This window comes from Salmo trutta, unplaced genomic scaffold, assembly GCF_901001165.1.
Source record: "Salmo trutta unplaced genomic scaffold, fSalTru1.1, whole genome shotgun sequence".
Taxonomy (NCBI): Eukaryota; Metazoa; Chordata; class Actinopteri; order Salmoniformes; family Salmonidae; genus Salmo; species Salmo trutta.
In genome coordinates this window covers 1,499,879-1,516,332 of record NW_021823412.1, presented here as the reverse complement: position 1 = coordinate 1,516,332, position 16,454 = coordinate 1,499,879, and the positions used below count along the sequence as shown (strand labels likewise).

At 41.4% G+C, this 16,454-nt stretch overlaps 1 protein-coding gene across 1 annotated transcript in view; it reads right to left on the bottom strand.

Annotated features, from left to right (window-relative positions):
* LOC115190782 (protein NLRC3) overlaps window positions 1-16,454 on the bottom strand; it is a 172,017-nt gene that overhangs the window by 7,618 nt on the left and 147,945 nt on the right. Inside the window, exons 4-8 of the mRNA XM_029748847.1 lie at window positions 6,006-6,199; window positions 2,585-4,382; window positions 2,328-2,501; window positions 667-840; window positions 135-308 (exon numbers count right to left, since the gene is read on the bottom strand). Of these exons, the coding sequence (XP_029604707.1) occupies window positions 135-308; window positions 667-840; window positions 2,328-2,501; window positions 2,585-4,382; window positions 6,006-6,199 (2,514 nt within the window). The remainder of the gene's footprint in view (window positions 1-134; window positions 309-666; window positions 841-2,327; window positions 2,502-2,584; window positions 4,383-6,005; window positions 6,200-16,454) is intronic.

Genomic DNA, 16,454 nt, shown 5'->3' with positions numbered 1-16,454 from the left:
CGTAGGTGGGACGAATTCGTCCCGCCGGTCCTAGAGGGGTTAATTCTACCATCATGTCCTCATGTTACTGACCCTACTACACTACTTATGACACAACCACTGCTCACACTATTAGGACATCTATTCTGACTTACTTCAGCTTCATCAGTTTATATGTGGGATCCACCAGAGCAGCTGAAAGCAGTCCCCCTGCAGAGTCTCCTGGGTGATTGTAGCTCAGGTCCAGCTCTTTCAGGTGGGAGGGGTTTGACCTCAGAGCTGAAGACAGAGCAGCACAGCCCTCCTCTGTGACCAGACAGCCAGACAGCCTACAGAGAGAGACACAACAGCTGTCTAGGTTGATGTACTGGTGTCAATCATGTTGTAGGTCACCCATTCATTTGTCCATGACACAAACATTGACATGAAACATCCGATTTTCAGAGTATTTGTTTTACTAAGCTCAGTACTGACCTGACTGAAAAAGCTGTACTTACCCCAATGTGTGTAGTTTACAGTCTGGATCCTCCAGTCCAGCAGACAGCAGTGTAACTCAGCTCAGTACAGAGCTGACTGAAACAGCTGTACTTACCCCAGTGTGTGTAGTTTACAGTCTGGATCCTCCAGTCCAGCAGACAGCAGTGTAACTCAGCTCAGTACAGAGCTGACTGAAACAGCTGTACTTACCCCAGTGTGTGTAGTTTACAGTCTGGATCCTCCAGTCCAGCAGACAGCAGTATAACTCCTGAGTCCTGCAGGTCATTGTCTCTCAGCTCCAGTTGTTTCAGTTGTGAGTTGGGTGAACTCAGGACTGAGGCCAGATCTGAACAGCAACCCTCTGTCAGACCACACTGACCTAGACTAGAGGGCAGAAGATCACATTGTCATGACGTTGGCCTGTGGGTAAGGTTTATGACCCCCCCCCCATAAATACCTTTCTCCCTTCCCCTCTCTTACTGACCCTACTGAAGGACTGCTGTCCTGTTAAATATAGAGAGTCTGGGAACATCAAACAAATGGGGAAAGGAACCATATTTTGGTAATAAAACCAGTTGGAAATATGCTTGATAACGTAATGAGTATGGAGGTCAGTTCATTGTTATCTGGGACATTATGATTGATGACAGGACGACATAAACTGTACCTGAGAAAGTATACACCCTCTAGTTATCAGAGTCACATGGAATTGTTATGCAATTGAAATGTTTGATATTGAAATTGTTTGTTAGGAAATTAAATGTAATTTTAGCTTCCAAATGAGAGAATTGGGTTTTCATAAGGAAAGTGCCCTGCTCGATCAGTGGCCCAACCCTGTGAAGAGACAGGGGTTATAAACGATGAAACACCTCCTTCCCCCCTCTCCACTATATAAGCCTTTGATGAAAAGATAACCAGTAGTTCCAGTACGGGAGGTCTGCAGCCTCTACGTTAGAAGGACACACATGACAAGGACAGAACTAAGCCAACCTCGGCGTGTGCTATGGTATGAACTGGTATGAACTTTGAGCTTATTCACTACAGAAGTGATACTTCCTAGCCGTTGAGTTAGCAGCGGCCGCTGTCGACGGGGGCTAGGAAAGGACGGACGACGGATCCAGTCTAACAGACGGACGAAGATACCACCACGTATCCAATTTACCACCAGAGACATTGTTCCGAGTACAGGAAGATCTGTTGGCCAACCCGGCCAGCATCTACGACCAATCTACCGAAGCGCAGCTCAGAGTAAATATTTATTGCATATTCCTTTTCCAAATGGGCGGTAATTTAGAATGCATAAGATAATGTATTTACGATGGCATAGCTGCTGTTTCTCTGTTCCTAAATCTTCCCGCTCTTTCATTCAAGCCCAACCCCCTTTCCTTTGTGTTACCAGGTTCCGTCCACCGGGACGTTTTCTGTATGACATCATTGGTATTCTGTGTATTTGTAATTCTGTGTGATTAGTTAGGTATTTAGTAAATAAATAATTAAACCCAATTTTGTATTGCTGATTCAACTTGTTAGCCAGGGTTCGTGAAGATAACCAAGAATTTACAACTTTCATTATGAGACTGAAAATAAGTTAAGGGTTAATATTGACTGCTATCGATGTAAAATATTACTAAGTATTTTAAGAGTTTATTCGGAAGATAACAGCTCTATAAACGTTCTTCTGTGGTGCCCCGACTTTCTAGTTAATTACATTTACATGATTAGCTTAATCAGGTAATATTAATTACAGAGAAATCATTTTATAAGTTAGCATGTCATATCACTTAATCCGGCATAGCCAAAGACACGACAACATGATTAACACATGTTTAAAACATCCACATAATAACTAATACTGAAGATATTTAACTCACACTAGTGTCTGTATGTTGCAGAGTGGACTGGTTAGTCCAACACAGAGCAGCTCCACTCCTCTGTCTTCCAGGTCATTGTTGCTGAGGTCCAGTTCTCTCAGGGGGGAGTTTGGTGTCTGCAGAGCTGAGGCCAGAGTCTCACAGGATTTATATGTGAGATGACAGCCATCCAGTCTGAAGAGAGGAGATAATCTGTTATATGTACAAATCCTTCATTATAATGATAATATATACATCAACTCAATAACAGAACTTACAGTGCTCTCTTGCAGGTTTTCACTACCGGCAGCAACCTCTGATAACCTTCCTCTGATGTGTTGTATGTCTTCAGGTCAAACTCCTCCAGCACCTCCTCTGACATCAGAAACAGGTAGGCCAGGGCTGAACATTGGTCAGGTTTTAGTCTTGTTCCTGAAAGAGTTCCTGATCGCAGGGAGGTCTGCATGTCTTCAACTAGAGAGTTGGCACCAAGTTCATTCAGACAGTGGAACAAGTTGATGATCCTTTCTGGTGAGGATTCCTCCTCGATCTTGTCTGAAAGGTACCTGACTGTTCTCTCAACTGTTTCCTTATTGTTCTGTGTTGTACTTCCTGTCTGTGTCAGAAGGCCTCGTAACAGATGCTGATTGGACTCCAGTGAGAGGCCCAGAAGGAAGCGGAGGAACAGGTCCAGGTGTCCATTCTCACTCTTCAAGGCCTGGTCCACTGCTCTCCTGTGTAAGTCAGACAACTGGATTGACTCCTTCTCTTCATCACTAGTGGGGGAGAAAACATTTTCCTTCTTGTCCAGACATGATTCTAAAACATGCAGTGCTGCTAGAAACTCCTGAATGCTCAGATGCACAAAGCTGTAGACCTTCTCTTGGTACAGCCCAGATTCTTCTTTAAAGATCTCTGTACACAATGCTGAGTACTCTGATGCCTCTGTGACATCAAGGCCACACTCTCTCAGGTCCTCCTCATAGAAGATCAGGTTGCCCTTCTGCAGCTGTTGGAAAGCCAGCTTGGCCAGTTTCAGGATCATCTCTTTGTCTGACTGAGACAGGTCCTTTGGGTTTGTTTCTGTGGATGTGTTGTACTTCCTGTTCTTCACAATGATTTGGATGAGAATGAAGTGTGAGTACATCTGGGTCAGAGTTTTGGGGACTTCATCATTCTCTGCCTCTTTCAGCATCATCTCAAGGACAGTGGCTGATATCCAACAGAAGACTGGCATGTGGCACATGATGTGGAGGCTCCTTGATGTCTTCATGTGTTTGATGATTTCATTGGCCAGATTCTGATCTGGGATTTTCTTCCTGAAGTATTCCTCTTTCTGTGGATCATTGAACCCTCGTACCTCTGTCACCTGGTCAACACACACAGGAGGGATCTGATTGGCTGCTGCAGGTCGTGTGGTTATCCAGAGGAGAGCAGAGGGAAGCAGATTCCCCTCTATGAGGTTTGTCAGTAGCACGTCCACTGAGGTTGGCTTCGTGACATCACAGCACTTCTCATTGTTTTTGAAGTCTAGAGGAAGTCGACACTCATCCAGACCATCAAAAATGAAAACAGTTTTGGTTTCACCATCTTCAATGCTGTCAATCTCTTTCAGCTCTGGGAAGTAGTGGGAAAGAAGTTGCATCAGACTGTATTGGTCCTTTTTCAGGTTCAGATCACGGAAAGGAAGAGGAAACATGAAATGAACGTCCTGATTTGCTTTTCCCTCTGCCCAGTCAAGGAGGAACTTCTGCACAGAGACTGTTTTTCCAATGCCAGCGATTCCTTTTGTCAGCACAGTTCTGATAGGTTTGTCTTGTCCAGGTAAAGGCTTGAAGATGTCATTGCATTTGATTGGTGTCTCTTGTGTGGTTTGTTTCTTGGATGCCATCTCTATCTGTCTAACCTCATGTTCATTATTGAGCCCTCCACTTCCACCCTCTGTGATGTAGAGCTCTGTGTAGATGTCCTTTAACAGACTTTGGTTTCCATGGTGTCCAATTCCTTCAGATATGTGTTGATACTTGTGTTTCAGTTTAGCCTTAATGTCTTGATGGACTGTCAGCAGAGTTTCACCTGTAGGAAAACAATGAGATTGATATGAATACCATAAAACTAGAAGATTAACTTCTATGGGCAACGTGGGACGCCACCGTCCCACCCGCGGTACACACTATCAACAGCCAGTGAAATATCAGAGCGCCAAATTTGAAAACAACAAAATGTCATAATTCAAATTTCTCAAACATACAACTATTTTACACCATTTTATAGATAAACATCTCCTTAATCCAACCACGTTGTACGATTTCAAAAAGGCTTTACGGCGAAAGCATAAAGTTAGATTATGTTAGGACAGTACATAGACAAAACATTACACACAGCCATTTTTTATGCAAGAACAGGCGTCACCAAAAGCAGAAAACCAGCTAAAATTATGCACTAACTTTTGACAATCTTCATCAGATGACACTCCTAGGACATTATGTTAGACAATACATGCATTATTTGTTCTATCAAGTTCATATGTATATCCAAAAACAGCATTTTACAATGGAGGTGATGTTCAGAAAATATTTTGCCTCCAAAAATGCCGGTGAATCAGCACAAAGATCTACAAAAATACTCGTCATAAACGTTGATTAAATATTAAACTGTTATTCAAAGAATTATAGATTAACATCTCCTGAATGCAATCGCGCTGACAGATTTCAAAATAACTTTACTGGGAAAGCACACTTTGCAATAATCTGAGTATTGTGCTCAGAAAAAAAACAGCAGGCAATTATAGACACCGGCCATCTTGGAGACTCTAAATTCATATATAGCATTAGAAATATTCACTTACCTTTAATCTTCATCAGAAGGCACTTCCAGGAATCCCAGGTCCACAATAAATGTTGTTTTGTTCGATAAAGTTCATAATTTATGTCCAAATAACTCCATGTTGTTTGCGCGTTCAGTAGGCTACTCAAAATGTAGGGCGCGCGAGGGAAATGTGACGACGAAAGTCAAGAAAAAGTTCTATTTACATTCGTTCAAACATGTCAAACGTTGTATAGCATCAATCTTTAGGGCCTTGAGAACGTGAAACTTCAGTAATATTCCAACCGGACCCATGCATTGCCTTGAAAAACGTTTTGAAACAAAGTGGACTTCTCACATGAACGCGCCCTATGAACTCAATGGATTTTCAGGGCACCTGCTTACCAGCGTTCTCCTTTGGTCTGTGTTTACCGCAAAAGGCTCAAACAACTTTCTAAGACTGTTGACATCTAGTGGAAGCCTTAGGAAGTGCTATTTGAGTCCTATGTGTGTGTCAGAAAGGCAAGGACTTAAGAAAACTACAGGAACCAGACTTTCATTTCCTCTAAGGATTTCTCTCAGGTTTTTGCCTGCCATATGAGTTCTGTTATACTCACAGACATCATTCAAACAGTTTTGGAAACTTTAGAGTGTTTTCTATCCAAATCTACTAATCATTTGCAAATATTTGACTCTGGGCCGGAGTATTAGGCCATTTACTCTGGGCACGATTTTCATCCAAAAGTGAAAATACTGCCCCCTAGCCCTAAAAGGTTTAGCTTTTGACAGTTAAAACTTATCAACATGATCTAATATTAATTTGATCAATAGAGAAAGATATAAAAGGTGTGTGTTGGTGTGGACGGGGGGGGATGTTGTAACTCCCAGTCTTACTTCTCATATCCAGAGGCCTGTGGGTGAACATTACAGCACCCTCGTTGCCAGTCCTCTCCATCGTCTCAACTGAATTCTGAACATTTTCATAGTCCAACTGGTAGTCAAAGCTTTTCATTTGTTGTTCAGACATTTTGTCATGTCTCAGAGGTTCCTGGCTGGATGAAGGTGACTCTGCTCTGGGCTTCTGGACACTTTCAACAAAACAGGGAGACAGATCACTTCATCAATAGAGCATCAATATCACATCAACAACTACATAGCTTAACTTAAGTCCTAATGTATCTTAAAACTGAGTGGCTGCTGTTCTGAATCCTCTGGAAGCCTTTTCTAGATCGCAAAACAACAGAAGCTCCTACGTATGTATGTGATTCTGTACTTGACGTAGTCTCTGTTCGACTCATTCACTGCCCAGAAAACAGAGTACTCTGGTGATTTCAGTGATGAATGTTAAAAAATAAAGTTTGATTCAGATCTATGTCTACATACTGATAGTATTCTACAGATATAATATAATAGCATAACATTACTGGAAGACAAAAAACACCACATTTCTTATGAGATTTTAAGATGACTGTGCGAATGGTCAAATTTCTCATGCGCCCAAAACCCAACAGAGCACCACTAGACAAAATATGTGCTGTGATTGAATCAAAACACACGTATGCTGCAGGTTGTTAACACCATCTCCTCTAAAATTCACTCACTGTACTTCACTCAAAACAGCTGTCATGACGTTGCCCTCTTTGGGTACAGTGAGCACCATCCCCCCTCTCTCTATACTCCCTACACCAGGCTCTGTTAGGCAGGTCATATATTCCTGGAGGAGATTCTCTCCTCACGGCCAAAGTATAAGAGAGTTTTCATAGAGAGAACAAAAGGAATTTCTTCCACCTCACAGAACTTGAGAACCGAACAATATTCATGTTCTGGAGAATGTATAAAAGGTTGGTGACGTAGCCAGCTACGAACTGGTCAGTTTGGTACAATTTTGTGAAACTCATGAGAGACAATACAGCCACATTACCATAACCCTGTTTATACAAGAGTCTCAGTTATGAGGCTTACATCTAGTTGTTGTATAAAATGAATGAGTAAAGATGAAACTATTTGTGAAATTATGTAATGGGATTTTAGACTGTTTAATGAAGGAAACTCCAATTCTTTTTGGAGTTTAACTAAATCAGAGGCCCGCCCATGAGCGCAGACATTGAGCTGGCGTCATGGGACCGCCCCTTTCTGCTCCTCCGAATATAACCCTACCTTGGGATTTTATCTTCAGACCATGCTTTTCTCAATTACGAGAGGGTTAAGGTTTGAGTAGAGACAAGCTTACCTCAATTACGAGAGGGCTAAGGTTTGAGCCCATTTCTGAATTCTTAACCATACCACGTGGTTAAACTCTTAGACTATCTAACCGACAGAATAAGAACAAATCTTTGATACTAATTACTAGTCTGCAGCTAGGAATTCGATATCAGTGAACGCGAAGACCGACAACTGTCGAAACATCTATTCTATAACGACATTGCTGAATGTTACTCTGAACTATCCATCCTAACCACGGCAGAGAGAGAGAGGGCGGACAAACTCTCCAACAGAAACTAACTTTCCAACAGAGATCAGGACGACACACTGAGCGTAAATATATATATTGATTGCAATTATTCCCGAATGAGTGAGCGTTCATGTGCAAAGGGTTAGCATTTCAATTGTTATAATTATCAACTTTGTGGTGTCTTATCTCAGTGGACCCCCACTTCCCTTTTGTCCACCAAGCTGCGATGCCGGTTTAGCCCACATCCGCTATCATTTCCTTGTAACTATATCTACTGTTTCTTTGAGCATTTCTGTGATTTATTTAGTAAATAAATGATTTACTAACTAAGACAATTTATGTATGGATGACTCATAGTGAAGACTGGGTTCGTGCAGATAACCAACAATTTACGACATTCGGAATGAGACTAACGTGGGTTAAAGAATAATTAATTAATGAGAAGACTAATTGATCAGATATTAAAATATCTGAAAGTTATATTAGGAAAATGACAACTTTGTAATCTGAATTTTTTCCTTGGTGCCCCGACTTCCTAGTTAATTCCTAGAATATGTGGACAACTACAAATACCTAGGTGTCTGGTTAGACTAAACTCTCCTTCCAGACTCACATCAAACATCTCCAATCCAAAGTTAAATCAAGAATTGGCTTCCTATTTCGCAACAAAGCATCCTTCACTCATGCTGCCAAACATATCCTCGTAAAACTGACCATCCTACTGATCCTCGACTTCGGCGATGTCATTTACAAAATAGCCTCCAATACCCTACTCAACAAACTGGATGCAGTCTATCATAGTGCCATCCATTTTGTCACCAAAGCCCCATATACTACCCACCACTGCGACCTGTACGCTCTCGTTGGCTGGCCTTCGCTTCATAATCATCGCCAAACCCACTGGCTCCAGGTCATCTACAAGACCCTGCTAGGTAAAGTCCCCCCTTATCTCCGCTCACTGGTCACCATTGCAGCACCCACCTGTAGCACGCGCTCCAGCAGGTAAATCTCTCTGGTCACCCCCAAAGCCAATTCCTCCTTTGGCCGTCTCTCTTTCCAGTTCTCTGCTGCCAATGACTGGAACGAACTACAAAAATCTCTGAAGCTGGAAACACTTATCTCCCTCACTAGCTTTAAGCACCAGCTGTCAGAGCAGCTCACAGATCACTGCACCTGTACATAGCCCATCTATACTTTAGCCCAAACAATTACCTCTTCCCCTACTGTATTTATTTATTTTATTTTGCTCCTTTGCACCCCATTATTTACATTTACATTTACATGATATCCAGTGGAACAACCACTTTACAATAGTGCATCTAAATCTTTTGGGGGGGGGGGGGGGGGGTTAGAAGGATTACTTTATCCTATCCCAGGTATTCCTTAAAGAGGTGGGGTTTCAGGTGTCTCCGGAAGGTGGTGATTGACTCCGCTGTCCTATTATCTCTATTTCTACTTTGCACTTTCTTCTACTACAAATCTACCATTCCAGTGTTTTACTTGCTATATTGTATTTACTTTGCCACCATGGCCTTTTTTGCCTTTACCTCCCTTATCTCACCTCATTTGCTCACATTGTACATAGCCTTATTTTTCTACTGTATTATTGACTGTATATTTGTTTTACTCCATGTGTAACTCTGTGTTGTTGTATGTTGTCGAACTGCTTTGCTTTATCTTGGCCAGGTCGCAATTGTACATGAGAACTTGTTCTCAACTTGCCAACCTGGTTAAATAAAGGTGAAATAAATAAATAAATAAATAAATAAAATGACATCTGCCTGATTAATCACGTACTAATAATTACAGAGAATTGATTTAATAAACTACAAATAAGTCTTCAGTTTAATGATGCCAAAGACACGACACAGCACTGTACAAAACTCAAGAACTGATTGAGATCAACTGGTTGGCATGCAGAGATGCTGCAGGGAAGAATTTTCATTAACGATTGAGAGTGAAAAAAGTTAATGGAGGTCGACCACAAACGTGTGTGTAAAGTAGAGGTTGAGAAACACATGGATGTAACCAGGCTTCCATAAAACCTTTTATGCCGGTAAAGTACATCTCGGATACAATTTCTAAAGACGGGCCTGATATGTCGGTAAACTCAAACTCACTAAATCTCAGGAAGTAGCTTGAAGAGGAATCATACTTGCAACCATGAATCTCAATGTGTGACCACAGAATTCAAAATAAAAACTCACAGGGTTTTGTAATCATTATTATCCCATAAAGATCAATCTTCCTCTTTTTTCCATAACAGGAATGTCATCATGTAGGTAGTCTACCTGCACCATAACAGGAATCTATTAATGTAGGTAGTCTACCTGCACCATAACAGGAATCTATTAATGTAGGTAGTCTACCTGCACCATAACAGGAATCTATTAATGTAGGTAGTCTACCTGCACCATAACAGGAATGTCATCATGTAGGTAGTCTACCTGCACCATAACAGGAATGTCATCATGTAGGTAGTCTACCTGCACCATAACAGGAATCTATTAATGTAGGTAGTCTACCTGCACCATAACAGGAATCTATTAATGTAGGTAGTCTACCTGCACCATAACAGGAATGTCATCATGTAGGTAGTCTACCTGCACCATAACAGGAATCTATTAATGTAGGTAGTCTACCTGCACCATAACAGGAATCTATTAATGTAGGTAGTCTACCTGCACCATAACAGGAATGTCATCATGTAGGTAGTCTACCTGCACCATAACAGGAATCTATTAATGTAGGTAGTCTACCTGCACCATAACAGGAATCTATTAATGTAGGTAGTCTACCTGCACCATAACAGGAATGTCATCATGTAGGTAGTCTACCTGCACCATAACAGGAATCTATTAATGTAGGTAGTCTACCTGCACCATAACAGGAATCTATTAATGTAGGTAGTCTACCTGCACCATACCAGGAATGTCATCGCGTAGGTAGTCTACCTGCACCATTACAGGAATCTATTAATGTAGGTAGTCTACCTGCACCATAACAGGAATGTCATCATGTAGGTAGTCTACCTGCACCATAACAGGAATCTATTCATGTAGGTAGTCTACCTGCACCATACCAGGAATGTCATCGCGTAGGTAGTCTACCTGCACCATTACAGGAATCTATTAATGTAGGTAGTCTACCTGCACCATAACAGGAATGTCATCATGTAGGTAGTCTACCTGCACCATAACAGGAATCTATTAATGTAGGTAGTCTACCTGCACCATAACAGGAATCTATTAATGTAGGTAGTCTACCTGCACCATACCAGGAATGTCATCACGTAGGTAGTCTACCTGCACCATTACAGGAATCTATTAATGTAGGTAGTCTACCTGCACCATAACAGGAATGTCATCATGTAGGTAGTCTACCTGCACCATAACAGGAATCTATTCATGTAGGTAGTCTACCTGCACCATAACAGGAATCTATTAATGTAGGTAGTCTACCTGCACCATAACAGGAATGTCATCATGTAGGTAGTCTACCTGCACCATAACAGGAATGTCATCATGTAGGTAGTCTACCTGCACCATAACAGGAATGTCATCATGTAGGTACTCTACCTGCACCATAACAGGAATCTATTCATGTAGGTAGTCTACCTGCACCATAACAGGAATCTATTAATGTAGGTTGTCTACCTGCACCATAACAGGAATGTTATCATGTAGGTAGTCTACCTGCACCATAACAGGAATGTCATCATGTAGGTAGTCTACCTGCACCATAACAGGAATGTCATCATGTAGGTAGTCTACCTCCACCATAACAGGAATCTATTAATGTAGGTAGTCTACCTGCACCATAACAGGAATCTATTAATGTAGGTAGTCTACCTGCACCATAACAGGAATCTATTAATGTAGGTAGTCTACCTGCACCATAAGAGGAATCTATTAATGTAGGTAGTCTACCTGCACCATAACATGAATCTATTAATGTAGGTCAGTCTACCTGCACCATAACAGGAATGTCATCATGTAGGTAGTCTACCTGCACCATAACAGGAATGTCATCATGTAGGTAGTCTACCTGCACCATAACAGGAATCTATTAATGTAGGTAGTCTACCTGCACCATAACAGGAATATATTAATGTAGGTAGTCTACTTGCACCATAACAGGAATCTATTAATGTAGGTAGTCTACCTGCACCATAACAGGAATCTATTAATGTAGGTAGTCTACCTGCACCATAACAGGAATCTATTAATGTAGGTAGTCTACCTGCACCATAACAGGAATCTATTCATGTAGGTAGTCTACCTGCACCATAACAGGAATGTCATCATGTAGGTAGTCTACCTGCACCATAACAGGAATCTATTAATGTAGGTAGTCTACCTGCACCATAACAGGAATCTATTAATGTAGGTAGTCTACCTGCACCATAACAGGAATGTCATCATGTAGGTAGTCTACCTGCACCATAACAGGAATCTATTAATGTAGGTAGTCTACCTGCACCATAACAGGAATCTATTAATGTAGGTAGTCTACCTGCACCATACCAGGAATGTCATCGCGTAGGTAGTCTACCTGCACCATTACAGGAATCTATTAATGTAGGTAGTCTACCTGCACCATAACAGGAATGTCATCATGTAGGTAGTCTACCTGCACCATAACAGGAATCTATTCATGTAGGTAGTCTACCTGCACCATACCAGGAATGTCATCGCGTAGGTAGTCTACCTGCACCATTACAGGAATCTATTAATGTAGGTAGTCTACCTGCACCATAACAGGAATGTCATCATGTAGGTAGTCTACCTGCACCATAACAGGAATCTATTAATGTAGGTAGTCTACCTGCACCATAACAGGAATCTATTAATGTAGGTAGTCTACCTGCACCATACCAGGAATGTCATCACGTAGGTAGTCTACCTGCACCATTACAGGAATCTATTAATGTAGGTAGTCTACCTGCACCATAACAGGAACGTCATCATGTAGGTAGTCTACCTGCACCATAACAGGAATCTATTAATGTAGGTAGTCTACCTGCACCATAACAGGAATCTATTAATGTAGGTAGTCTACCTGCACCATAACAGGAATCTATTAATGTAGGTAGTCTACCTGCACCATAACAGGAATGTCATCATGTAGGTAGTCTACCTGCACCATAACAGGAATGTCATCATGTAGGTAGTCTACCTGCACCATAACAGGAATCTATTAATGTAGGTAGTCTACCTGCACCATAACAGGAATCTATTAATGTAGGTAGTCTACCTGCACCATAACAGGAATGTCATCATGTAGGTAGTCTACCTGCATCATAACAGGAATCTATTAATGTAGGTAGTCTACCTGCACCATAACAGGAATCTATTAATGTAGGTAGTCTACCTGCACCATAACAGGAATGTCATCATGTAGGTAGTCTACCTGCACCATAACAGGAATCTATTAATGTAGGTAGTCTACCTGCACCATAACAGGAATCTATTAATGTAGGTAGTCTACCTGCACCATAACAGGAATGTCATCATGTAGGTAGTCTACCTGCACCATAACAGGAATCTATTAATGTAGGTAGTCTACCTGCACCATAACAGGAATCTATTAATGTAGGTAGTCTACCTGCACCATACCAGGAATGTCATCGCGTAGGTAGTCTACCTGCACCATTACAGGAATCTATTAATGTAGGTAGTCTACCTGCACCATAACAGGAATGTCATCATGTAGGTAGTCTACCTGCACCATAACAGGAATCTATTCATGTAGGTAGTCTACCTGCACCATACCAGGAATGTCATCGCGTAGGTAGTCTACCTGCACCATTACAGGAATCTATTAATGTAGGTAGTCTACCTGCACCATAACAGGAATGTCATCATGTAGGTAGTCTACCTGCACCATAACAGGAATCTATTAATGTAGGTAGTCTACCTGCACCATAACAGGAATCTATTAATGTAGGTAGTCTACCTGCACCATACCAGGAATGTCATCACGTAGGTAGTCTACCTGCACCATTACAGGAATCTATTAATGTAGGTAGTCTACCTGCACCATAACAGGAATGTCATCATGTAGGTAGTCTACCTGCACCATAACAGGAATCTATTCATGTAGGTAGTCTACCTGCACCATAACAGGAATCTATTAATGTAGGTAGTCTACCTGCACCATAACAGGAATGTCATCATGTAGGTAGTCTACCTGCACCATAACAGGAATGTCATCATGTAGGTAGTCTACCTGCACCATAACAGGAATGTCATCATGTAGGTACTCTACCTGCACCATAACAGGAATCTATTCATGTAGGTAGTCTACCTGCACCATAACAGGAATCTATTAATGTAGGTTGTCTACCTGCACCATAACAGGAATGTTATCATGTAGGTAGTCTACCTGCACCATAACAGGAATGTCATCATGTAGGTAGTCTACCTGCACCATAACAGGAATGTCATCATGTAGGTAGTCTACCTCCACCATAACAGGAATCTATTAATGTAGGTAGTCTACCTGCACCATAACAGGAATCTATTAATGTAGGTAGTCTACCTGCACCATAACAGGAATCTATTAATGTAGGTAGTCTACCTGCACCATAAGAGGAATCTATTAATGTAGGTAGTCTACCTGCACCATAACATGAATCTATTAATGTAGGTCAGTCTACCTGCACCATAACAGGAATGTCATCATGTAGGTAGTCTACCTGCACCATAACAGGAATGTCATCATGTAGGTAGTCTACCTGCACCATAACAGGAATCTATTAATGTAGGTAGTCTACCTGCACCATAACAGGAATATATTAATGTAGGTAGTCTACTTGCACCATAACAGGAATCTATTAATGTAGGTAGTCTACCTGCACCATAACAGGAATCTATTAATGTAGGTAGTCTACCTGCACCATAACAGGAATCTATTAATGTAGGTAGTCTACCTGCACCATAACAGGAATCTATTCATGTAGGTAGTCTACCTGCACCATAACAGGAATGTCATCATGTAGGTAGTCTACCTGCACCATAACAGGAATCTATTAATGTAGGTAGTCTACCTGCACCATAACAGGAATCTATTAATGTAGGTAGTCTACCTGCACCATAACAGGAATGTCATCATGTAGGTAGTCTACCTGCACCATAACAGGAATCTATTAATGTAGGTAGTCTACCTGCACCATAACAGGAATCTATTAATGTAGGTAGTCTACCTGCACCATACCAGGAATGTCATCGCGTAGGTAGTCTACCTGCACCATTACAGGAATCTATTAATGTAGGTAGTCTACCTGCACCATAACAGGAATGTCATCATGTAGGTAGTCTACCTGCACCCTAACAGGAATCTATTCATGTAGGTAGTCTACCTGCACCATACCAGGAATGTCATCGCGTAGGTAGTCTACCTGCACCATTACAGGAATCTATTAATGTAGGTAGTCTACCTGCACCATAACAGGAATGTCATCATGTAGGTAGTCTACCTGCACCATAACAGGAATCTATTAATGTAGGTAGTCTACCTGCACCATAACAGGAATCTATTAATGTAGGTAGTCTACCTGCACCATACCAGGAATGTCATCACGTAGGTAGTCTACCTGCACCATTACAGGAATCTATTAATGTAGGTAGTCTACCTGCACCATAACAGGAATGTCATCATGTAGGTAGTCTACCTGCACCATAACAGGAATCTATTCATGTAGGTAGTCTACCTGCACCATAACAGGAATCTATTAATGTAGGTAGTCTATCTGCACCATAACAGGAATGTCATCATGTAGGTAGTCTACCTGCACCATAACAGGAATGTCATCATGTAGGTAGTCTACCTGCACCATAACAGGAATGTCATCATGTAGGTACTCTACCTGCACCATAACAGGAATCTATTCATGTAGGTAGTCTACCTGCACCATAACAGGAATCTATTAATGTAGGTTGTCTACCTGCACCATAACAGGAATGTCATCATGTAGGTAGTCTACCTGCACCATAACAGGAATGTCATCATGTAGGTAGTCTACCTGCACCATAACAGGAATGTCATCATGTAGGTAGTCTACCTCCACCATAACAGGAATCTATTAATGTAGGTAGTCTACCTGCACCATAACAGGAATCTATTAATGTAGGTAGTCTACCTGCACCATAACAGGAATCTATTAATGTAGGTAGTCTACCTGCACCATAAGAGGAATCTATTAATGTAGGTAGTCTACCTGCACCATAACATGAATCTATTAATGTAGGTCAGTCTACCTGCACCATAACAGGAATGTCATCATGTAGGTAGTCTACCTGCACCATAACAGGAATGTCATCATGTAGGTAGTCTACCTGCACCATAACAGGAATCTATTAATGTAGGTAGTCTACCTGCACCATAACAGGAATATATTAATGTAGGTAGTCTACTTGCACCATAACAGGAATCTATTAATGTAGGTAGTCTACCTGCACCATAACAGGAATCTATTAATGTAGGTAGTCTACCTGCACCATAACAGGAATCTATTAATGTAGGTAGTCTACCTGCACCATAACAGGAATCTATTAATGTAGGTAGTCTACCTGCACCATAACAGGAATCTATTCATGTAGGTAGTCTACCTGCACCATAACAGGAATGTCATCATGTAGGTAGTCTACCTGCACAATAACAGGAATCTATTAATGTAGGTAGTCTACCTGCACCATAACAGGAATCTATTAATGTAGGTAGTCTACCTGCACCATAACAGGAATGTCATCATGTAGGTAGTCTACCTGCACCATAACAGGAATGTCATCATGTAGGTAGTCTACCTGCACCATAACAGGAATCTATTAATGTAGGTAGTCTACCTGCACCATAACAGGAATATATTAATGTAGGTAGTCTACTTGCAC